General features: G+C 47.0%; 2 protein-coding genes across 5 annotated transcripts; one reads left to right on the forward strand and one right to left on the reverse strand.

Moving 5' to 3' along the window:
- The first annotated feature begins 1,212 nt into the window (after positions 1 to 1,212).
- Positions 1,213 to 19,869, forward strand: ECI1 (enoyl-CoA delta isomerase 1). The gene is made up of 7 exons (XM_090277213.1): positions 1,213 to 1,295; positions 1,392 to 1,505; positions 12,914 to 13,041; positions 17,075 to 17,221; positions 17,810 to 17,931; positions 18,030 to 18,208; positions 19,549 to 19,869. Exons 1-7 carry the CDS (start codon positions 1,244 to 1,246, stop codon positions 19,713 to 19,715), a joined length of 909 nt encoding a protein of 302 aa, XP_090133339.1. The 5' UTR covers positions 1,213 to 1,243; the 3' UTR covers positions 19,716 to 19,869.
- DNASE1L2 (deoxyribonuclease 1 like 2) lies at positions 19,176 to 23,679 on the reverse strand. Of its 4 annotated transcripts, XM_090277217.1 has the most exons (8): positions 22,990 to 23,134; positions 22,812 to 22,900; positions 22,634 to 22,717; positions 22,460 to 22,560; positions 22,271 to 22,386; positions 21,915 to 22,166; positions 21,593 to 21,678; positions 21,449 to 21,508 (listed from the first exon to the last, which is right to left on the reverse strand). In XM_090277217.1, exons 1-7 carry the CDS (start codon positions 23,131 to 23,133, stop codon positions 21,631 to 21,633), a joined length of 834 nt encoding a protein of 277 aa, XP_090133343.1. In that variant the 5' UTR covers position 23,134; the 3' UTR covers positions 21,449 to 21,508; positions 21,593 to 21,630. The 4 variants fall into 4 exon arrangements, with proteins under 4 accessions (XP_090133344.1, XP_090133341.1, XP_090133340.1 ...); XM_090277218.1 differs by lacking the exons at positions 21,593 to 21,678; positions 22,990 to 23,134 and adding an exon at positions 23,422 to 23,679 and having other exon boundaries at positions 19,176 to 21,508; XM_090277215.1 differs by lacking the exon at positions 21,593 to 21,678 and having other exon boundaries at positions 19,176 to 21,508; positions 22,271 to 22,383.
- Between the last annotated feature and the right edge of the window lie 191 nt (positions 23,680 to 23,870).

Genomic DNA, 23,870 nt, shown 5'->3' on the forward strand with positions numbered 1-23,870 from the left:
GATTGAGTGTTGGGTTCACTACCCCCTTCTTGTCCCTCGATCTTAAAAAATAGCTGTGGTTGTGAGGGAATTAACATATGGCTGCCTAAGAGCTGAGTTTTGGTTTCATTTTCAAAGTCACACCTCCAAGAAAACAGTGGTTGGTGTACCCAAGTATTGGGTTGCTCCTACACATAGACAAATAGAAGAAAGATGTTTTATCACTTTTGTTTTTCCTTCTTAAAAATTGGTCTGTGCCATGAGGAAGACTTGGAAACAAGGTGTTAAAAAAATTTAATTGTCCGACATTGTACTTGACAATTACTATGTCCGATGTTCAAAATAAGAAAGCCCCATGCGCTGTCAGGCAGTACAAAGGCGTGCTGCTGGTGCCTTCACCTCATCTCCCCTGCCTGAGTGGGTGACCACCTTTGTTTCTTGAGTATTGTTTCAGTGTTTCTCCCAAGTCGGATGGAGCAAATGAAAACACCCACCGTTTCTCCCTTCCCTTGTGGGGGTAGCAACTGTGGTCCTGTTAGTAATGACTGCCTTGCTGTCTGCAGCAAGTGTGCCGACCCGCTGGGCTTTCGGGGAAGACATGTTCTGTTCCGTTTAGTCACCTGGCTATGCTGAACCCTACCCCTGTGGTTAACTACCAGCCTCAATTACGTTTTCCCGCCAGAGGCGGGACGCAGAGCTCACATGTAAGGGAGCATTTGGCCCCCATCTGCGTTTCCTCCAGCATCCTTTCCATTGGGGATAGCAGTTTGAGAAACAGCCCTGGTGTGAGCTTGCCAAGGTTTCCCAAGTCACGTATTACCCCCCCTTAAACTCACAAATCGGGATCATGATTTCCGTGCAATCACTCCCAGCTTCAACACTCCTTCCTGCCTGGGTAACTCGACCTTCCGTCATGTTGGAAAGCATGGGGAGCGTACGGGCCTCCCTTGGGCACCGGTGTGGGTGGAGGGGTGGAGCGCCCCTCTGTCCCGAGCAGGGTCTACGGGCAGGCCCTGCAACCCTCCACCCTGTAGCCCCGGTGTCCTCAGTGAAGCCCATTTCTAAGCAGGGCGGGGCTGCTCCAGCCTACAAGAGGAGCGGCCTGAGGATTTGCGTCCGGACTGACGGTGGACGGTGGGAGGTGGGAGGTGGGGCGGGCAGTGGCTAGCGAGCGGAGGTACTACTGAGGCAGGGGGCGTGGCCGGACTCCGCCCCGGCAACGAGGCCACACCCTAGTGCCGCGGCCTCGACCGGTCGGGTCAAGATGGCGCTGACGGCAGGAATGTGCGGCCGGGCGCGCGCTTTGCTCCGCCAGTGTGCGTGACCTCTGACGGGCGGACTGGGGGCAGGGGTTGGTAGTCTGGGAACGGACAGGGGCAGCAAACTAACAGACCCCACGCTGCTGTTCGCAGGGGCCTGGCTCCCGGGCGCGGCCCTCGGGCGGACGGAGTCAGCGGCCAGCGGTGGTGTAGGCGCACGACGCTTCGGGGGCCAGCGGGTGCTGGTGGAACCGGACCCGGCCGCAGGTAAGCCGTCCTCTGTGCCCTCGAGCTCTGGACCACCGGCATCCCGCACGCCAGGCTTCTCCACTCCGTGCGTCGGCCTCGGATTCGGAGGTTTGGCGAAGGAAGGTGCTGACGCCTGGCCAGGGTTACCGAACCTCCTGAACCAGTTCCCTGCCTGTGCCCACCGCCATGGGCTAAGAAAGACGAAATTGAATGCCTCGCAGTACTGGCAACAGAGCATGCTCTATAATGCAGTTCGTTGTATTTTTATTCCCTAGACCTGGACTCCAGCTTCATGTGAAAGCTATTGAATTTCTGAAGGCAACGAGAAAAAACCCAGTTTTAAAGTCAGTTTCTGTTGCTTTGACCGGTGTGGCCTAGTTGGTTGGGCCGGGGGACTACAAAACGAAAGGTCTCGGGCACTCTTCCCGGCCAGGACACATGCCTGGGTTGCCGCTTACGCCCCCTGCTGGGGCGCGTGGGAGAGGCAACTGATCGCTGTTTCCATCTCTCCCTTCCCATGTCTCTAAAAAATAAGTAAAATCTTTAAACTAAGTTTCTGTTGAGTTTAGAGCTTAAGGGTCATCAATCTAGGTGTTAAGTTTAAATGGGTTTTTCCCCTTCGTTCATTATGAAGATAAGAATGTTTTAAAAGTTTGGGGGCTGTGCCCCTTTCAGCTATTAAGTTGAAAATTGAAAATAATTGGAAGTATTTTTAGAATAAAATATTTTAATTTTTCTTAATACTCCAGCGTGGCACAGAACCCAGCAGAGACTTTACTAATTAAAACCAGGAGCCACAAGTGGAATCACTCCTAGAACCACCACCGCCTCCACCCATCAAAACACCTCTTAAAACTTTCCAAAGGGGATAGAAAATGTAGAAAGGGCACTTTTCAAAGAGAAACCTGTGCTTTCTCTACCAGAAAGCACTCCAGAGCTGGGTGCTGAGAAAGCTCGGGGTAAGAAATGGGCAAAGTTTTGGATTTTAGGACTTGCTGTCCCATGGACCTCCCAGCTGTAAGGCCTCAGGCTTTCAAGGCGGTGCCCTGATGTGCATTGTGGGAAGCCATCCTCCTCTACCCTCAAATACACACAGGTTCCACACTGTTGCCCATGCCTGGAACAGTGTCAGGGCACCATGTTCCTTGGTTCGGTTTTCTTGTTTAGCCCCATTCTGGGTTAGGGCTGCCTGAGCTAAGTGATGGGGGGCTAGCATCAAGTTAGGCCTAACTCCAAGTGGAACATAAACCTGAGTTTCTAAAAGGATCATTTCTGTGACAGATTTGAATATATATGTACAAAAATACATTTAATTGGAACTATTGTAACATAATAAAATATACTTTTTAAAAAAACAAAAAAATACATATAAAAGTATTGGAATGGATGGGGGTAATGACTGCACAGCATTGTGAGTATATACTTAACACCACTGGATCTTACACTTAAAAAGTGGTTTAAGCTTTGTCAGAGTATCTCAAGAGCGTCATCCTGATATGCGAAGGTTGCCAATTCGATCACATACAAGAACCAACCAATGAACACATAAATAAGTGGAACAACAAATCGATATGTTTCTCTCTCTCTCTCTCTCTCTCTCTCTCTCTCTCCCTAAAATCAATCAATAAAAAAAAGGTAAATTTTATGTTATGTGAACAAGTAAGTTTTAAAAAAGTATTGTTGAGATAAATTTTTTATCAAGTGCTTCCCCACCCCATCACAGAAGAACTTGCTAGCTTCATTGGCTTGGTAGAAAGTCAAGTTTGGGGTCAGAAAGGCAGATCTGGTTCTGCCTTAACTGTCAGGACCAGGTATCATTCAGGAATTTTGATGCTTGGATGAAGTAATGGAATAAAAGTGCTTTAAAATTTTTTTTATTTAAGGCTATTACTGAAGCTAATTTTAGATTCTGTTCAACTAGCATTCATTTTAGTACTCACCCTGTGCCAGGGGTGTTGTTAATTATCTCGGTATCCAAGTTCAGGCAAATTACTTTTTGTTGACTCATGTTAGCCTTCAGCCTCTTAACCTTTCCCCGAGTGTCCTCAGTTCTGCCCCACTAGGCTCCACTAAAATCCAGAGTCACCTTCCTTCCAAACTTCTGGAAATTTTTTTTGTTTTTTTGGTTTTTTTTATTTATTTTTATTGTTTATGCTGTTAAGTTGTCCCAGTTTTTTCCCCCTTTCCACCTTCTGCACAGTCCCCCCACTCCCTCAGGCAATCCCCATGCCGTTGTCCTTGTCCATGGGTAATTCATATATGTTCTTTGACTACTCTGTTCCCTGTGCTATACTTGAAATCCCCATGGCTATTCTGTAACTACCTATTTGTACTTTGTAATCCCCTCACCTTTTTCACCCGTCCTCCCCACCTCCTCCCATCTGGCAATCAACAAAACATTATCTGTATCTGATTAGTTTTACTTGTTTATTTTGTTTTTTATCAATTGTTGATAGATATGTCATTTTATTGTTTGTATTTTTTATCTACTTCTTAAAGAGACCCTTTAACTTTTTTTTTTTAAGATTTTATTTTCTTATTTTTATAGAGAGGGGAAAGGAAGGAGAAAGAAAGAGAGAGAAACAGATTGTTGTGCAATAGATGCATCCATAAATTGATTGCCTCTCATATGCCCCCAGCTGGGGACATGGCCCGCAACCCAGGCATGTGCCCTGATGGAGAATTGAACTGGCAACCTTTTGGTTTGCAGGCCTGTGTTCAATCTACTGAACCACACCAGCCAGGGCTAACATTTTATATGATACTGGTTTGGTAGTGAATTCCTTTAGTTTTTTTCCTGCCTGGGAAGCTCTTTAATCTGTCCTTCGAGTCTAAATGATGATGTTGCTGGGTAGAGTAATCTTGGTGCTTGTTCTTGCTTTTCATCACTTTGAGTATTTCTTCCCAATCCCTCCTAGCCTGCAAAGTTTCTTTTGAGAAATCAGCTGGTTACCAAATAGCAAGTAGGGTCCTGTTGCCCGTGCACCCTCTAGGCAAAATTTTGGAGGCAGAGATTTGGAGAAAAAAGTAAGAAGTCTTTTTTAAAAATTAATTTTTGTTAATTGGTTGGGGGGATAGAGAAAACATCGATTTTTTTGTTCCATTTATTTATGCATTCATTGATTGATTCTTGCATGTGCCCTAATAGGGGCTCAAACCCACAATCCTGCTGTATCAGGATGATGCTCTAATCAACTGAGCTGCCCAGACAGAGCAAAAGCTACATAGTTTTGGAATTACAGCTTTTCATGTGCATTAGTCACTTAAACCTATTAACTAAGGCTAAAATCTTTTAACTCTTGAATTATGCATATAGTGTTTTACTTGCACTAATTATTTAAGCCTATTAACTAAAGCTAAAATCCTTAGCTCTTGAGTTTTCCTACCATTTTTCCTGTTAGTTTTAATTATCTTATTTCTATAAGATTAGTTTATAAACTAAACATAAGATACAAAGCTACAAGGAACTAATATAAATGACCAATGAACACAGACAACAGGATGGGGATTGACTGAGAGAAGGGGGAGGTGGGCGGTGCAAGGGAGAGCAATGGGGCAAAGATGGGACAACTGTAATAGAACAACAATAAAAAAATGGAGAGAAAAAAGATACAAAACTACACAATTTGGACAAATGGCAGGCTTCTCCCTCAGAGCCCATCCCCTCGAACACACACAAGGAAAAATAACCCTGCCACCCTCTGCCAGGCCAGAGTCCTAGGCTGTGCCTGGAGTTCTTCTCCCATTTAAAATACTGTCCCTTGGGAAATGCAAAATGCAGGCAGCTGTGGTATGATTATCCAGGCATCTCTGAGGAAGAGAAAGATAGCTAGTCTTTGCCCTCCTTCTGTGTAAATCTTCCAGCCCATAATTCCATGCATTCTGGAGACATCCAGCTTCTCAGCTAATACCATCCTAGACTGGCAGATCTGTACCTCCCCCTGCCCTATCTCCTGGATGGGTAGGAAGATTTGTCAGCTTGCTAGCTTGTTTACCACTGCCTTGGGCAACCTCCTCCTACAGCCCCTCCCTCACTCCTCCCCAGTGATCTGATCAGATCCCTCCATATCAGTTCCCCATTTTAACACTGCTGGAGTTTTGTAATTTTACAAAGGCAGAGGTTTTATTTTTCTGTAGTTAATTTTTGTTGGCCAAGGTCCTACCTATCCCCGGGTCTAGAGAACAAAAAAAGGGGGTTCGGGAATAAAGGGAAGCCTTCACACAAGGGAGGAGGAAATTGTGAAGTTTAGGTTAGTTGGCTGTTTTGGGGAAATGACGTGTTTGATATCCAAAGAATGACATTATTGGATAGGTTGGCACCTTTGTATTTTAGAGGTGACAAACTCGACAAGAAGGTTGGAAGGCGTATTTAGAACCATAAGATAGGTAGGGAGTAATTTTATAATGTCCAAGATTAAGAAAGGAGTGGCTTCCTTGGAGGAAGGTGTGTAAGGTGTGTCACACCTGTTTGAAGCCCTTTTGTCCACTATATTTAACTTAAATTAAGCTGAGGGGAATATTCTAAGATTTTCCCTTCTGAAGAATTGTGGGCCTTTTTTGTCTGAACCATTACAACAGAAAAGGAAAGCAGTTTTAAGCGAAATTGATAGACGGCCCCATATTTTATTAACCATTTAGTTCAGCCAAACTGTTGAGTCTCGTTTTAGGAGGTGGTGACACAGATGGGCTTTTTAAATTCCCTATTGGCAAAGTTTATTACCTTCTCACTGGCTAAAAACATAAGAAGTTTTACAGTTTTCATGGAATTTTTTCTTCCCCTTTTAGATATTTCTGAGAAATAAAAGAGAATTTACAAAAAGGTACAGAGGTTCTCTTTAGATGTTTGATGAAAAATAAAGAAAACAGCACATTTAGTGTTAGTTAAAGAGAGCTAGTCTGGAGCACCTACAGTTGAAAAGCAGAATATATTTTTGCTCCCACTTATACAATTACATTAGAAGATGGACACAGGAGTATTTTTCCATGTTAACATCTAAAGCCAATTGATCGTTCTTTAAGGGACACAGAAACTGGTGACTGTCAAACCGGTAGGAAATAATTAGCAGCAAAGGACAAATGTAATTAAATCTTGAATTAGGGGGTCTCCAAGCCAGAGTTAACAGTATTAGCACATTTACAAGTCAGGAAGGCACATTCCGAAGCTCAGCACAAATGCCTCTGAGATCCAAGGGGGAAGATATTCATCACCAAACACAGGGAAATGGGAAAATGTAGCTAGACAGCCCAGCAGACAAGTTAGGGAAACTTAAAGGGAGAGTTGGAGAGAGACCTATAACCAGATTACCCTGAGTTAATTATCACCCTCAGTTAATTTAGCTAATCGGGTTAGATTGTAACTCCAGAGTATTCAGCAAATGGAGAAACGAGGATAGAAGGGAGAAGAGGGGGGAGGAGCTACTCACTTTAGTATAAAACCAGTTTACTTGTCTGCTTCCGCCTGCGCACGTCCCTGATATGGCTGTGTGTCCAGCTCTGCGGACCTGTGAAGAAACAATGCCTCATCTACTGCTTAAGTCCTGTGTCCCAGTGTTTCTCACAATTCTGTAACTTTTCTTTGAATGACACTCGTGGATTCTCCACTTGTTCAAGTACAATATGTAACCGAAGCCAAGTGAACTATGTATCACCAACTATTCCAGAACTGTAGAACTTCAATGCCCTCCCCTATCCCCACCCCACAAAAAATAAAAGGAAAGAAAGAAAATATTTCCCCAACATCCCACAGAGTTTGCTTAACTACTGGCCAGACATACAAATCATATTTGCTAAAAAAAAAAAAATACATCCCTGTAAACTTCAAGGCATTTATCCAGCATTCTTGCAGTGCTCAGATGGTCTTTTTAAGTGAGGTCTATATTGTGTAAAAAAGCAGCCAGGTAATTAGGTCATAGGCACACACCCTGTAAATTGAACATTTCTGGTCATGTGATCAGGTGCTGAGGTAACATTTGTATTCAGAAAGCAATTTAGCTTTCACGTGAAAACAAAATTTTGAAGACAGTTGTATTACGAGTCCAATATTCACAATATAGTATTGTGATCTTTTTTCAAAACTTGATTTTTTTTTAAAGATTATCCTTATTGTCATTAAAAGGATTGTCAGTTTTTTATTTGTTTTATTATTCGTATAAATGTAACAAGAATAGCAATTAATCACATAAGCTTTTTAAATCTGTTTTGTTGGTACTTATATAAGGAATTTTTAGACTGAGCTTCAGTCAGCCCTTTAGAGCATAGAAGCCAAGCCACATACCTGCCATCCGACTTTGTCTGCAGTATTTGTTTCTCTCAAGTCCTTGAGGTTTTCAAAGTGTCTTAAGGTTCCTTTTTGCCATCTTTTAGGAGAGCAACCTTCGTTTCTTATCTGGAAAGACTGGCATGAACCACAAGACCAAATGAGGTGCTAGGCCATTTCTCCAGTGGGCTTTTGTTAGTTTTGAAACTCAATCTTGATTTCTCAAGGCTTTCTGTTGACAGCCAGAGTCTAGGCGTGCTCCTTTCGGCATGACATTTTAGTCAAAGTCTTGGTTATTAAAACCATAATTTGAAACTGGTATTACTGGTTTTATGCAAAGAAACTGTATGTCATTACTTATTAAAAATGCCAAATTTTGAAGGGATTAGGTAGGGAGGAAAACGTAAAGTAAAAAGGAAAATCTTTATTCTTCCGATATTTACCAAAATTGCGTTTCTGTGCCTTATTCCTCTTACTACTAAAATTATACAATTTTTTCATCTTCTTTGACGTTTTAATTCTTACAAACCTTTTCTTTTAAAAAGAAATAAAATCTAAAGCAAAAACAGAGTTTCTTAAAAAAAGGCAGGAAGATTAAGACTAGCATGAGAATTTAGTCTTACACCAAATAAAACACCAGCTGGTCCCACAGATGACCTCTGGGCTACAAAAGCCCAAACAGCAGAGACAGTTTTTCACCCCAACCAGTATGCCAACTGGCACCATGGCATGAAGCCCCAGTCTGCAGAGACAGGATTTCAGTGTACACAAAATGTCAAAGATCAAACTAAGTCCCCACAAGATAAAAAAGTAAGTAAAGAATAACTGTATCCAAGAATTGAGGGGTTTTTTTTTAGGTTTAAAACTGGCCTTCTGTATTTTTATAATTTTTATACACCTTTTATACTTATTTAGAAATAACCATTTTAGCCTAACTTATTTTTAATCCTTGACCTTTTTAACAATTGAAAAGACCATATCCTAACTCTGTATTAGGCAGCTAAAAATTCTTAAACTTGCAAACACATTTTATAATTTTTTAAGTATATTTTATTGATTATGCTGTTATAGTTGTCCCATTTCTTTTCCCTTTGCTCCCCTCTACCCAGTACCTGCCTTCCCTCCAGCAACCCCACCCCCTCCCAGCTGATAACCCTCCAAGTGATCCCCATACCTGTGATTCTGTTCCTATTCTGGTTGTTTGCTTAGTTTGTTTTTGTTTTTATTTTCTTACGTTCTATTGTTGATAGTTGTGAGTTTGTTATTTTAATGTTCATAATTTTGATCCTTTTTTTCTTAAGTAAGTCCCTTTAACATTTCATATAATAAGGGGTTGGTGATGATGAACTCCTTTAGCTTTACCTTGTCTGGGAAGCACTTTATCTGCCCTTCCATTCTAAATGATAGCTTTGCTGGATAGAGTAATCTTGGTTGTAGGGCCTTGCTTCTCATCACTTTGAAACTTCTTTCCAGTCCCTTCTTGCCTGCTAAGTTTCTTTTGAGAAATCAGCTGATAATCTTATAGTCTTACCCCTTTGTAGGTAACTCTCTTCTCTCTTGCTGCTTTTAAGATTCTCTCTTTATCTTTAACCGTTGGCATTTTCATTGTGCTGTGTCTTGGAGTGGCCCTCTTTGGGTCTAGCTTGTTTGGGACTTTCTTTGCTTCCTAGACTTGTATGTCTGTTTCCTTCACCAAATTAGAAAAGTTTTCCTTCGTTATTTTTTCACCTAAGTTTTCAATTTCTTGCTCTTCCTCTTCTCCTTCTGGCATCCCTATGGTTCAGATGTTGGCACATTTAAAGTTGTCCCAGAGGTTCCTAAGCCTCTCCTCATTTTTTTTCAATTCTTGTTTCTACATTCTGTACTGGTTGACTATTTATTTCTTCCTATGTTCCAAATCATTGGTTTGAACTCCAGTTTCCTTCCCTTCACCATTGATTTCATGTGGATTTTTCTTCGTTTTGCTTCACATAGCCTTCACTTCTTCCCTTTTGCGTTTGCCATACTCAAGTATATCTGTCAAGTCTCTGAGCATCGTTGTCACCACTGTTTTGAACTCTGCCTCTGTTAGGTTGGCTGTCTCCTCATTGCTTAGTTCTCCTACTGGAACTTTGAGCTGTTCCCTTTTGGGAGGCCATACCTCTCTGTCTCCTCAACTTGACTGCCTCCTGTCTTTGCCTGTGTCTTAGGTAGAGCTGTCACACCTGTTAAATTGTAAGGGGCGGAGCCTTAGGTATTCCTCAGAACAAGGCGACCAGTTTCACCGCAGTTGTAGCACTTTATGTGGGGGAGGGGTCTGAGAGGGAACAATGCCACTTGCTTAGCACTCACCCCTTTTCAAGGCACTTCTCCCACTTCTGAATGGGACTGGCATCTCTCTCGCTGTTGCCCTGGCTGTGATTTCCAGAGTGAGTGGGTTTGTGGGTGTTCTAGGACCATGGAGGCCTCATAAACAGACTGCTGAGAGACTGGAAGTTTCTTCCTCCACCCCAACCTCCACTGGTTTTCACAGTCAGAAACAATGAGGCTTTATTTTCCCTGGCCCTGCCACCGTGAGCTGTGTGGTCTGGTCTGGTGCTGGGAGCGCTCCCCAGATGTCCCTCCCTACTTTTTTTTTCCCCATTTTTAAAAAATTGTTTTTCTATTACAGTTGTCCCATTTTTACCCTATTGCTCTCCCCTGCCCCGCCCACCTCTCCCCTCTCCCACAGTCAATCCCCACCCTGTTGTCCATGTCCATGGGTCATTTATACTAGTTCCTTGACCTCTACTTTTTTAAATGTGTGACAGCACTTTCTGCCAGCCAGCCACAGCTGCTGTTTTGCTGCCGCTGCCACCACGCTGTGTCCTCTCCACCCTGGCTCTGCCCCTCCTACCTGTCTGGATGAGTATTTCTTCTTTATATCTTTGTTTGCTGGACTTCCATGCAGCTCGATTTTCTGGTACTTCCAGTTGTCTCTCGTTTTGCGGTAGTTGTATTCCTTCTTAGTTGTGGAGGGAGACACAGCATGTCTACCTATGCCTCTTTCTTGGCTGGAAATCTCCCACATTTTATAATTTTTTGAAACACAGGCCCTTTAGTCCTATTTTTTGTTAAATCCTTTTTGTGGAATAGGGCTTTGGGTGGCACCTCCCCTTCACCCCAACAGAATAAATTAGCTGAGAAAGTCACCAGCTGGGAAATGCAAAGAGAAAGGAAAGGACTTGGCTTTGAGAGCTGCTGTTCCTTCCCAAAAGAGGAATTTTAAGGAGTGTGCAGGTCCAGCTTTCCCTTCCAGCATCAACCACAGCAACAAGGCCCAAGTCCTCTTTAAGCAGTGCCTATTTTATTTGTGTCTCCCAGGTACTTAGGAAGACTTGGTCTCCTGGTCAGAATGGGTGTAAGGACTTAGCAGAAGAATAGACAGACCTATAATGAGCAAACTTGTGAAAAATGGTTAATATTTGTCCTGAGTATTGTATATATTGTTTAATTTTAGACTCATGTTCCAAATTTAAAGGGCGAATTCCTAAAACAGATTTGGAAGAATCTCTTACACATTATTTTAAAAGGGCTCAGCCCTGGCTGGTGTGGCTCAGTGGATTGAGCGCCAGCCTGTGAACCAAAGCGTCACCGGTTTGATTCCCAGTCAGGGCACATGCCTGGGTTGTGGGCCAGGTCCCCAGTTGGGGGTGCGGAAGAGGCAGCCACACATTGATGTTTCTCTTCCTCTCTTTCTCCCTTCCCCTCTCTCTAAAAATAAATAAATTTAAGAAAAAAATTTTTAAAGAAACTAAGACCATTTCCTATTCCCATGCAGATGGTGGGCTTGTGTCTGGGAGAAAAAGAGCAACAAAAATTTGTACATGAACGTTCACAGCATTATTCACAATAGCCAAGAGGTGGAACCAACTCATGTTCATCAGCACATGAATGGATAAACTAAATGTAGTGTACAACTGGACATTATTCGACCTTAAAAAGGAATGAGGCAGCCCTGACCAATGTGGCACAGTTGGGTGTCATCCCTGCAAAGCAAAGGTCGCTGGTTCATTCCCCAGTCAGGGCACATACCTAGGTTGTAAATTCAGTCCCTGGTTGGGGCATGTACGATAGGCAACCAATTGGTGTTTCTCTCACACAACAATGTTTCCCTGTAGTGCGCAGCACTGCTGAAAGGGATTCGAAACGAAAGCAGAGACACTCTAGATAGTGATAAAGAGGGGGACAAAATGCTTTATTAGGAGAAGAGTATAAATTAATAGTAAGATGCAGGGAAAGGCCAGGGGGAATTCGTTACCAGCAGAGCATTCGAAGTCACAGAGCTCTACTCCAGGAAGCGGGTGGCAGTTCTTCAGAGTCTCAGAGCCTCGGTGGAAACACCACAGGTCCCAGACATGTGTCCACTTCATGGGTGAGGCTTCAGAGGTCCGAGCCCCGTCCCCCAGCTTATATAGATTTTCTAAAAATAATTATATGAATTCTAATTTAACTGCTCTCTGTGTGACAAGGAGCACCTGGTGGGTCCTTGGCCCCTGGGAATTGGCCAGATTCCCAGAGTACACAGAACCACCCCCCATCCCCATTCTGGTTTTCAAGGTCAGTATAGTCTTGTTTGGTGATGCTTATAAATAGCTTTTGGCGCTTTTCCCTTCTCGAATCATGTCTGGGACCATGCCCCCAGTTGACCTTTTAGGCCTCAGCAGTACGCTCCCTCTCTCTCCCTTCCTCTCCCTCTAAAATTAAATTTTTTTTTTTAAATAATGAGGCATTGATGCATGTTACAACAAGGATGAACTTCTTTTTTAATTACCACCTGAGGATATAGTCATTGATTCCAGAGAAAGAGGAAGGGAAAGAGAAAGAGAAACATTGATGTGAGAGAAACATCAATTGCTTGCCTTCCTATACACGCCCCGACCAGACATCAAACTTGAAACCTAGGTATGTGCTTTGACTGGGGATCCAACTGCAACATTTGGGGTGGGGGAAGGTGGGGGGTGGGGACCAACACTTCAACCAACTGAGCCACCCGGCCAGGGCCTGAGTTGTTCACTTTAAATGGTTAATTTGTTATGCAAGTCTCACCTCAATTGAAAAAAACCATGTAACTTCTCAATTTGAGGATACAGAGTGCCTGGAGGCACTTTTCCAAAGCTGGGTATGAGCTTTTTCTTCGTTTTCACACTAGGGATCGCAGTGATGAAGTTGAAGAACCCCCCAGTGAACAGCCTCAGCCTAGAGTTGCTGACAGAGTTTGTCATCAGCCTGGAGAAACTGGAGAATGACAAGACCTTCCGAGGCATCATCTTAACTTCGGTGGGTGTCCGTTAGCTCCCCAAGGCCCTGAGTTCGCTGATCAAAGTATGAACCTGTTACCAGATCAAAGTCCAAACTCGGAGACCTGCACATCACATGGTGTGGAATAACTAGGTAACCCTGGATGCAGGTGCCTGTGAGAGACTCAGGGTTTGTGGTCCTGGGCCAGTGACATTTTTGCAGGGAAAGCCTTGATTCATGAAGGAAAGACTCGGTACAAACTGGGCAGTGGATTCCTGAGGTGCCTTCCTTGGGTGGTCCTCAGAGCCTGGGCTGGTTTTAACACCCAAACCCTCAGGACTGGGTGCCCCTCTCTAGTAGATATCAGGCCCACCTGCTCTGCCAGGCACCACAGGTGACAAGAGAGGACACGGATAAGACCAGGCTGGGGAGGTGAAGTGTGGACCCAACATAACAAGTCATTTGTTGTGTTAGGAAGAGAACTAGGGTCACCTTTCAAGTTAGGAGCTACAGACATCATGAGTTTCCCCCAAAGTTATGTCCCACCACATTACAGAGACCAATGGGGATGTCTTACCCTGTCATCAGTAAAGGTGCAGGAAGCAGACCACCAGCCTCTTTCAGCCAAGGTTTGGAGCATCCACTGTGGGCATGCATCTGCTTTCTTATTCCTCAGGTTGTCTCAGGGGTGGTCTGGTGTTGTCAGAGCTCTGAGTAGCCTGGTTGTCTCTGACCCAGGGCAATGCAGCACTGTGTGAGACAGAGATCAGCAGGGAACTCCCAGGGACTGGGTGTGATGCCTATACCTGGAGGGTCCTTTGAAGCTAGGGTTGGCAGAGCAAAGCCTGGCCCCACCCTGTGAAAGAGAGATTATGCTATGTTTCTCCAAGGGAGGGACTGAAACTCATGGGTGTAGATTGTTGAGGGTCTGGTGACAGAATCCCAGGGAACTTTTTGACAATTGTAGCAAAACTTCCTGGAGATGCTAAAACTGCCTGGTAACTTTTCAATCTGAATAATTTCTGAAAATACTTCATTTAAGATGTCATTTCAGCCCTGGCTGGTGTGACTCAGTGGATTGAGTACCAGCCTACAAATCGAAGGGTTACCGGTTCAGTTCCCGGTCAAGGCACGTGCCTGGGTTGCGGGCTGGGTCCCCAGTTCAGGTCATGCGAGAGGCAGATGATCAATGTTTTTCTCCCTCTCTTTCTCCCTCCCTTCCCCTCTCTCTAAAAATAAATAAAAATAAAAGTTTTTTTAAAAGATGTCATTTCATAGCATGGCACTTTTGTTAAGATTGCATTTACTTATTTTTTAATTTCTTTTTAAAAAGATTTTATTTAATTATTTTTAGAGAGAGGGGAGAGGAAGAGAAACATGGATGTGCGTGACTGAGAAACATCATTTCTGGTACATGCCCCCAGATGAGGACCTGGCCAGCAACCTGGGCATGTGCCCTGACTGGAACTCAAACCTGCGACCTTTTGGTTTGTGGGATGATGCCCAACCCACTGAGCCAAACCAGTCAGGACTCATTTATTTATTTTTAGAGAGAGGGAGAGAAACATTGATGTGTGAGAGAAACATCAATCAGTTGCCTCTCCTACATGCCCCAACTGGACACTGAACCCACAACCAAGGCATGTGCCCCAACTGGGAATCAAACCAGCGACCTGCTTTACACCCAACCAACTGAACCACACCGGTCAGGGCAACATTTTCTTTACTGTGCTTTAAAATGAGAGAACTGTGTGTCACCAAACATACGATCATCAAAATGAAAGAGGAGGAAAAAACATCATTTTACCGAGGCCACTCGCCTGGGTACTTGCATTTGTCCCTCCAAAGCCCATATCCTCACCACTGCAGTGTAATCTCCCCCCCCAATGTATTCGTGTTGTGTTCTGTGTTGAGTGCCTGCTGTGTGTGTAGCATGAGTCCTGCCCAGTGGGTCCTCAGCGGATGAGTGTGGAATGATGCCATCAGTGTCATGTGACCACCATCACAAAACACACAAGTAGGGTGGTGTGAAACAATAAGCATACTCATAGTTCTGGAGGCCACAAGGTGTCGTCAGGGCTGGCTCCTCTGCCGGCCAGAGGGGAGAACCCACCGTGTGTGTCCTCCTCCAGCTCTGGGGCTCCTGGTGTTCCATACTTGTCTCCACCACTCCAGACTCCGTTTTCACAAACATCTGCCCTGTGTCTCTGTGTCCAAATACCTTTCCTTCTCCTTAGAATGACACCAGTCACAGGATATAGGGCCTCCGTACTCCAGTATAATCTCATCTTGATCACATCTGCAAGTACCGTATTCTGAATAAGGTCACATTCACAGATCCTGGGGTGAGGATCTGACCTTGTCTTTTTCAGGGACATAATTTGGCCCACTACGGACGTGTTGCTAAATCACAGAAACAGGCTACCCCACACCTCTTCTAGTTTGTCTCACAGAGATCATCCCAGTTAGAATCTTGTGGTTTATTCTCTCACATCCAGAATATAGTGCTTTGCCTTTGATTTCCTGAAGCAGGACTGTGGGCAAGTGCTATTATACTGCCCAACATCTGTGCTCATAAAATGTATTGGATTTTGTCGGGGGAGGGAGCCAGGGAATTATGGTAGGAAAAGAATGAGGGAAAAGGCAGAAAAGCTAAATGTCAAGTCCTGCCATGTCCCTAAAGCAAGAGCAACTCTGTCCCTGCTGTCATCTCTTCCCCCACAACCAGCGACTGGTTTCCAGGTCCCTGTATCTGGCCCATGAGGAACAGTGGACTTATTGTAACAATTACAAATCTTTCTGTTGGGTCATTTTAAGTTATATGAGTAGAACACATTCCATGGAAACAAGGTCAGCCTCCAAGTATTGCACACACACAGCATGTGTGTACGACACCTTGCACTGCAACTTGCCTTCATAGCTTAATATACAGATGTAGAGAAGATGGAGCGTGACTTTATCTGCCTGCTCCTCACAGATAGTGGCTGGTTGTCATTCTCGCAAGCAGTATGGTAGCCGTTGTCAGCTCTGGTTAGCGAATGAGTGGTCACGCCAGCCTCAGGTGCCCCAGGCACCAGCCATGGGAGGGTTTCCTTTGCTCAGAGGTGCTGTAACCAAATGGGAACTCTAGGGGTGGGTGTTTTCAAGTGACAGCTGCTGGGCCATCCTTCCCTGTCTGTGTTCTTGGCCAACAGTCCTTTGAACACGCAGAACTCGGTCCTACTGCTGGAAAGCACCACCGTGCCCGCAGCCCTTTATTCCAGCCTGTTGCTCCTCTTCTGTGTTTGCTCCCCCGTCCCAACCTTGGCAGCTGTCTCAGGACGTGGGGCATCTGCACAGAACACACATGCCTTCAAGATCATTCCTCAGGCTTCTGTCTCACACTTGACAGTCCAGGGCAGAGGTCTGGCTTCTCTTTTTTGTTGTTTTTTAAGATTTTATTTATTTTGAGAGAGAGTGGAAGGGAGAAAGGGAGAGAAACATTGATCAGTTGCTTCTCTTATAAACTTTGACTGGGAACCGAACCCGCAACCCAGGCATGTGCCCTGGGGATTGAATCAGTGACCTTTCGCTTTGTGGCACAATGCCCAACCGAGCCACACTGGTCATGGCGAGGTCTGTCTTCTTGACTGGTCACTGCCCCTTTCCCAATCCGACAGGCACACCTCCCTGTCTGCACCAGTGCGCAGTTTGCTTGACCTTTGGAGGTAAATCAACATGTGATCCAACAGACTGTCAGAAGTCTTTCCCATACCTCTTGAGTTTTTTTGCCTGGGATACCACATAGGTGGGCACAGAGCCCGAAGGAGCGCTTGATCCTCCCTGACTGTTCTGCCTCTTCCAGTTTGAACTTGGAAAGGGAAGAGCATCCCAGGACATAGAAGGAACTGAGTCTGAGGGATGTTGATGCTGAGTCCTGGAGCCCCAGCTCTGTGCTCCTGGGGGCCACATCCTGCTGTCTGAGCATTACCTCAGCCTTGCTGCCCCTTGAGCATCTGTGAGTTCTCCCTGCCCTAGGGGCACATCCTGGAAGGTGGACTCTGATGGGGCCCTGACTCCCTCGCTCACCCAGGACTCCCCCGGGGTCTTCTCAGCCGGCCTGGACCTGATGGAAATGTGCGGGAAGAACCCAGCACACTATGCTGAATATTGGAAGGCCGTACAGGAGCTGTGGCTGCGGCTCTACCTGTCCAACCTGGTGCTGATTGCTGCCATCAATGTGAGTGTCTTCACTCCCGAGGGGCCTTGTTGACTATTTGGAAGGTGTTGGGGGGAAAGGGGAGTACAGACATGGTCCTACACTTGGGAAGCCCTCAGAGGGGAAGGGTGCCTTGAGGAGACCCTTAGACATGCACAGGTAAGCATGCCATTACAGATCACTATGACACGGTTACAAATAGGTGGGGGCCACAGGGGTCAACTTGCTCATGGATGGGGGCAGGGCCCAGGATCTAAGGGCCTGTGGTTGACATGGCCCAGTGAGAGAGCTGTACAGGGAGCAAGAGTGGAGAACTGGATCCATTTTAAAAACATCACTTTGGCCTGACCTGGGGAAGGCAGGGACAGGTCGCTGAGGCAGGGTGCTGGAGCTAAGGTTCCAGAACTGGTGTGCCCTGAAGAGGTGCAGTGACAACCCAAGTAAGGTGCAAGGAGGGCCTGAGCCTGATGGAAGGGAGGGGCGACGGGGCTCTGTCATTCTTGAGAGCTCACCCACTGTCAGGCTGTTCCTCAGAATCCTAGCTCTCTGGAATACTACTGGGACCATCAATAGCAGCACCCGGAGGCCAGTGGTCTTATTTCCCTGCAGGGAGCTTGCCCTGCTGGAGGCTGCATGATCTCCCTCACCTGCGACTACCGGGTCCTGGCTGACAACCCCAAATACGTCATTGGGCTGAATGAGACCCTGCTGGGCCTTGTTGCCCCCTTCTGGTAAGGCCAGGGACTGCACCCATATTTCACTTGGCTGAGGGATGAACTAACCTACCTGGGAGCCCCCAGCCCCAGGTAAGTGGATTTCTTCGTTCCAGGTTCAAAGATACCCTTGTGAACACCATTGGGCACCGTGCCTCAGAGCGCGCCCTGCAGCTGGGGACCCTCTTCCCGCCGGCAGAGGCCCTTCAGGTGGGCATGGTGGACAAGGTGGTACCTGAGGACCAGGTGCAGAGCACAGCACTCTCAGTGATGGCCCAGTGGATGTCCATTCCAGGTGAGGAGCAAAGGGAGGGACAGCTGCTGTGGGTACTGATGGGCAAGCACAGCCTTCTTCCCTCCCTTTCCCTTTCCTCTGCTGAAACCAGAAAGCTCTCATGTAAAAATGCACCTATGCAAGTCGAGAACATGTACACGGAGTGTCCTGAGGCTACTACAACAAAGTACCATAAGTGGCATGGGGGCTGCATGAAACAACAGAGGTGCATCCTCTCACAGGGTGGAGACCAGGAGTCCAAAATCAAGTTGTGGGTAAAGCCAAGTTCACTCCAGAGACTCGGGAGACTCCTTTTTCCTCTCCCACTTTCCAATGGCTCCAGGCATTCTTTGGCTTGTGGTCTCATCACTCCAATCATTGATTCCATCTTAAAATGGTCTCCCTTATCTCAGATCTCCTCCTTTCTCTTAGAAGGACACTTGCCATTAGATTTAGGGCCCACCCTAAATCCAAGATGGCCTCATCTTAATTGCATCTGCCAAGACCCTTTTCCAAATAAGGCCACACACACTGGTTTTAGAGGGGTGGTTAGAACTTTGACATATCTTTTTGGGGTCCACTATTCAACCCACTACACAATTGGAAATTGGAAACAGCCTACATATCTATTTACAGAAATAGGGGTGGTTATATAGGAATATGGATTGGCAGACTATCTATAAAGAACCAGGTAGTTCTGGCTTTGTAGGTTACATAGTCTCTGCCACAACCATGGCACGAAGGCAGCCAGAGAATACGTGAACTAATGAGCATGCTGGTGTTCTGATAAAACTTTCACATATCACAATATGTTATCCTTTCTTCAATTTTTTGTTCAACTATACTATATAAAAATGTAAAAATTGTTTTTAGCTCATGGGCCATGAGTGGCCAAATACCACGCAGCCATTAATTATAAGAGGATATTGAGTAACTTGGAAAATATTCTTGATAATATAGCTGAGTGAAAATAACAGGTTAAAAGGGCAATTTTTAAATAATTTATTTCTTTTTGTTCTATTACAGTTGTCCCAATTTTCCCCCCGTTGCTCTCCACTTCCCACCGCCAGTCAATCCTCACCCTGTTGTTCATGTCCATGGGTCATTTATACATGTTCCTTGACTAGACCCTTTCCCTTCTTTCTCACCTTTTCCCCCTCCCCACTTCCCTAAAAAGAATTTTTACAGTATTATTGTAAAAGAAATCAGTGGGCAGTGAGAAATAGGTGATTTTCATTTTCTTCTCTTTGCTTACTTGTATCTTCTAAGTTTTCTACCACCATTTCTATCTTGGGAAGGTTGGAAATGATGCCACTTTCTCAAGAGTGTGAGTTTTCACATGTGGACCCCTTTTTCTTTAGACCATGCTCGACAGCTGACCAAGAACATGATGCGAAAGCCCACAGCAGACCACTTGGTGAAACAGCGTGACTCAGACATCCAGAACTTTGTCAGCTTTGTCTCCAGGGACTCCATCCAGAAGTCCCTGCAAGTGTACTTAGGAAAGCTCAGACAAAAGAAAGGCTAACAGCCCTGGTTGGTGTGGCTCAGTGGATTGAGCACCAGCCTGCAAACCAAAAGGCTGCCTGTTTGATTCCCAGTCAGGGAACATGGCTGGGTTGCAGGCCAGATCCCCAGTTGGGGATATGCGAGAGGCAACCAATAGATGTGTCTCTCACACATGGATGTTTTTCTCCCTCTCTTCTTCCTTTCCCCTCTCAAAAAATAAATAACATTAAAAAAAAGAAAGAAAAAAGAAAGGCTAATAGCTAGGCTGCCCACACAGGGTTTAGGCACATGCACCCTTCTGGGGTGGGTGGTGGGCCCTCTGGTCCCAAGGTGCTTAAATTCAAACAAGGTGTTTTCTAATTTAAAAGTCCTTTCAGTTCTTTGTTTTGCTGATCTTCCCAGAAGGCCCTGTTTCTTGTAGCCAGGATCCCAAGGACCACCACCACACATGAGTGCCTTTACTGCCTGGCAGGTGGGCAGGGTGGGTTGGCAGGTAGTGTCTGGATTTGGGAATTATGAACTGGCAAGTGAACCCATTCTCAACCTTGGCAGGGTTACCACTGAGTGTCTCTTTCCCAAAGAATTGTGAATAGTCCTCAGGTTGTCCCTTCCCTGGCTACTGGGCTGCCTGATTGCTGGCAGTCAGGGGCCCTGCTGATCCACACAAGACCCCTCCACACACACCTGTTAGAGAAAAACCCTTTGGCCACCACATTTGTTCATTTAGATGGAGGGAGTTAGGAAAATTCAGAGAAATCGGAGGAACTTGAGAGACAAGGGAGGCATTATTACTTGAGAGGAATTCTATGTTGTGAGGATCCTAGATCTTATCTTAGAAAGATTTGTCAAGAAAAACTTGTTCAAACCTTTGACACAGGTTTTTTCTCCCATACAATTCAGGACAGTTACCAAATTCTGCCAAAGGAGATGTTTCAAAAACCAGAAACCTCATCAGGCTCCTGTCAGTTATGCTGTGTACCCCAGTTCTGCTTGTTCCTGATCCTCAGGTGATGGGCTTACCGGGGACACAGGCCACTGTCCCCCTAGACGAGTCCTTGCTCAGCCCAGGACTCCTGAGAAGGAACCTATCCAGGATACACCACTGAAGGGCTGTACCACCAGGAGGTGTGCAGGTTCCACGGGCAGGACTTAACACCTGACACCCTGCAGGGATGGACAGGACCCCTGACACAGACCAGTGCCTGAGGATTTCTGTAGGACCAGGGATTCTGACTACAGGAGGGATGTTGGCCTTACAAGATAACACTACTCCTGTGTGAGTGCTGATCCCCACTGCATTCAGTACAAGTTCTTGAAAGCATTTACAATGGTCTGGAGATGGTAGTTCCCAGCAGGACATGAAATGGACAGGATAGATTGTGCCTGACCCATAAAGGACTCACTAAGCTGTAAGAGCAAGGTTTGTGCCACAGAAAGACAGTTGTAAGAAAGGACACGGAGGCCTCCAAGCCAACCTGTTGTCCTAGCCAAGAACTCACTCCCATTTATTGAGCAGAGCCATGCCCAGTGCTCGGGTGTTCCTCACACCCCTGTGAGGTATGTGGTGGTGGGCCATTTTACAGGTGGGGAAACAAGCTCTGAGTGGCCCCATTAACATGTCAACAGCCCCCTGTCCAGGCCCAGTTGACCCTGCCCTGCAGCCTTGCTGAGGGTAGGCCAGCCACCCTGAAGGAGCTTTGTGGGGCTGTTCTTGTGGCCATTCTGCAGGCAGCATACCCTGGTCAGTCCTCAGAGCTGTCAGTGGGATTTGAGAGTCACCTCCACAGGAAAATGGTCACTGATGGCAAGGGCCTGAAAGGGAAGGGGGCCAAGTCTCAGAGGCCCTGCTAGGCAGCCTGTCCTCCCTAAGGCTTCACCTTAGGGAACTGCCCCCACCTGGGATGGAGGCCACTGAGATTCTACAAACCACTGCATCAGAGAAGCAGGCCAGTGAGGCCTGAGCTGTCCACCTCTGCTGCTGCCTGCAGGTGGGGTAGGGGCACTCAGAAGAGACAAAGAACATCCTAACCTGCCATCCCAGACTTGTTCCATTCAACTAAAGCAGATTCTAGGGGCCTTTTCTAGAAACTAGGGAAGGGAGCACCATGTGCACTGAGGCTGAGCCTGGCCCTGGGCAGAAGGGAGCTGTCTCCTCCCATTTGCCAGTCCAGTGCACAGCAGTCTGGGGACCCCCTCCCTTATGGGGCTCACCACTCACCTGAGTTTGGTCCAGGCCAAATACCTCCTGGAAGTTGTGCACAGCTGCTGACTGGGCCTTCAGGCTCCTGCGCAGGCGGGCGCCGCAGACAACAATGCGATCGTAGGCACAGTCTGAGTTGCCCACCGTGGTGTCAGCACTGTCTGGGATGAGCCACTTGAAGATCTCACTGCTGCGCAGACGAATGGCCGCCCAGTCCTGTTCCCGCACATAGCTGCAGTCTGCGTTGAAGTCTCCCAGGAACATTATGTCCTGTGCAATATCGGAGTTTGAGCCAGCCCAGCCAAGCCCACCCCTCTATGGCCAACCCCAGGGCGCGCTGCGGGAACCCAAGACTGTGTGGGCGCAGGGCTTACGTCGGTGCCCCATTTGTCGAACACGTCCAGGTACACGTCGTAGAGAGCGTCGATCTCTGCTGCTGCGTGGTGTGGCGAAGCGTGCAGTGGAACTAGCACAAACTCCTTGGCAGCTGCTGGAAGGGTTGGGTGTCAGAGGCAGGGTAGGGCCTGTAGGAGGGGCGGGGTCTGTGTGGGGCGGGGCCTCACCGGAGCTGGGGGCTGAGAATTTGACCACGAAAGGTTCACGACTGAAGGTGTCTTCCGGGTCCGGGTACTGGTACGTGTCTACTATCGACACCGCATCCTTTCTGGAGGCAGAGGGCTGGTGGGTGCGCTGGGCCGGCCACCTCCTACCCAGCATGCCGCGTCCCCGCCCCTCACCTATAAATGAACAGGTACATTTCCTTGTACTGGTCCCGCCCCAGGGGCTCACTGCTCACGAAGCTGTACTCATGCCTGGACACGCTGCGGAGATACAAGCCAAGTCCTGGGTCAAGACACCGCGCCGAGGCCTGGGATGCAAGCCAGAGCTCCCGACTCTGGGCCCTGCCCACCACACCTGTTAATCTGCTCCATGAGCACAGAGACTGCGCTCAGGTCCGGGTCTCGCACCTCTTGTACAAGCATGACGTCATAGCCAGCCAGGATCTGGGAAGGGGACCAAAGAGGTGGGGTCATGCACGGCAGTTTCTCCGGCGGAGCCCAGTGACAGCCCTGACCCACATCCATGGCCTCACTTGCGCGATGATGTCGCAGCAGTCGGAGTCTGACACTTTGCTGTCACCAAAACTCTGGATGTTAAAGGCTCCAATGCGCAGCGCCACTGCCGCAGTCGCCCCCAGAGCCCAGAGCACAGCTTGTAGGGCCCGGGGCCTGCCCATTGAGCGGAGCGAGTGGACTGGAAGGGACAGACACGACACAGCCCGAATGAGCGTGGACCTGTAGTCACACACACTCAGCCACCTCTCTTTCCCTGGTGCGGGGGCCTGGCAGGGTATGCCGCCCAATTCTGGCTGGTGCCAAGGCTCAACCTCCCCCTGAGTTCTCCAGGTTTCCTCCGGGTGGTGTGCTGGGCTCTCGGCCATTCTCCTACTCCGTGGGGAAACCAAAGTCCAAATAGAGAGACCCCATTAATCCAGCCCCAGGCTCAGCCCAGCTCACAGACTCACCTGAGATGTGGATGAGATTGTGTGAGAGGCTCACGATCTGGGCCCAGGTAGGGTTCTGAAATCCAGGATAGGAGTGTGTCCGTGGTACCAGACAGACTTCAAGGACTTGGTCTGACAACAGCTCTGGTGCCTGGGCACAGGCAGGTATTTAAGGTCCTGGTTCAGGGAGGGGCCAGACTGTACTGGGCCCCACCCCCTCCACAGAGTTGGTGCCATAACTCCTGGCTCCCATTTCCACAGACCCCAGAGGGCAAGGCAACAGGTGATCCACCCTGAAGACTGCTTCAGCTCCCAAGTCTGTCAGAATTGGAACTCAGAAGCCCCTGCCAGCACCCCAAGAACTGTATGAGGCAATGGGAGGATGGCCAGCCATGCCCGTGGTCCAGGCCTTGTTCTTGTCCCCAGTCCTCAGAAACTAGGTCACCCAGAATCTCCCTCCTGGAGCTGCA

The sequence above is a fragment of the Furipterus horrens genome, unplaced genomic scaffold (genome assembly GCF_987537825.1).
Source record: "Furipterus horrens unplaced genomic scaffold, mFurHor1.1.pri manual_scaffold_5, whole genome shotgun sequence".
Classification (NCBI taxonomy): Eukaryota; Metazoa; Chordata; class Mammalia; order Chiroptera; family Furipteridae; genus Furipterus; species Furipterus horrens.

What these genes read in the sequence shown, in the direction of transcription:
- ECI1 (XM_090277213.1), top strand. Translation starts at nt 1,244, where the DNA reads ATGGCGCTGACGGCAGGAATGTGCGGCCGGGCGCGCGCTTTGCTCCGC. An exon ending in GGCCTTGTTGCCCCCTTCTG is followed by an intron (nt 17,932 to 18,029) that starts GTAAGGCCAGGG and finishes TCTTCGTTCCAG; the next exon opens with GTTCAAAGATACCCTTGTGA. An exon ending in CCAGTGGATGTCCATTCCAG is followed by an intron (nt 18,209 to 19,548) that starts GTGAGGAGCAAA and finishes CTTTTTCTTTAG; the next exon opens with ACCATGCTCGACAGCTGACC.
- DNASE1L2 (XM_090277214.1), bottom strand. Translation starts at nt 23,133, where the DNA reads ATGGGCAGGCCCCGGGCCCTACAAGCTGTGCTCTGGGCTCTGGGGGCG. An exon ending in TCGACAAATGGGGCACCGAC is followed by an intron (nt 22,167 to 22,270) that starts GTAAGCCCTGCG and finishes GATATTGCACAG; the next exon opens with GACATAATGTTCCTGGGAGA. An exon ending in TTGGCCTGGACCAAACTCAG is followed by an intron (nt 21,509 to 21,914) that starts GTGAGTGGTGAG and finishes CTTCCCTTTCAG; the next exon opens with GCCCTTGCCATCAGTGACCA.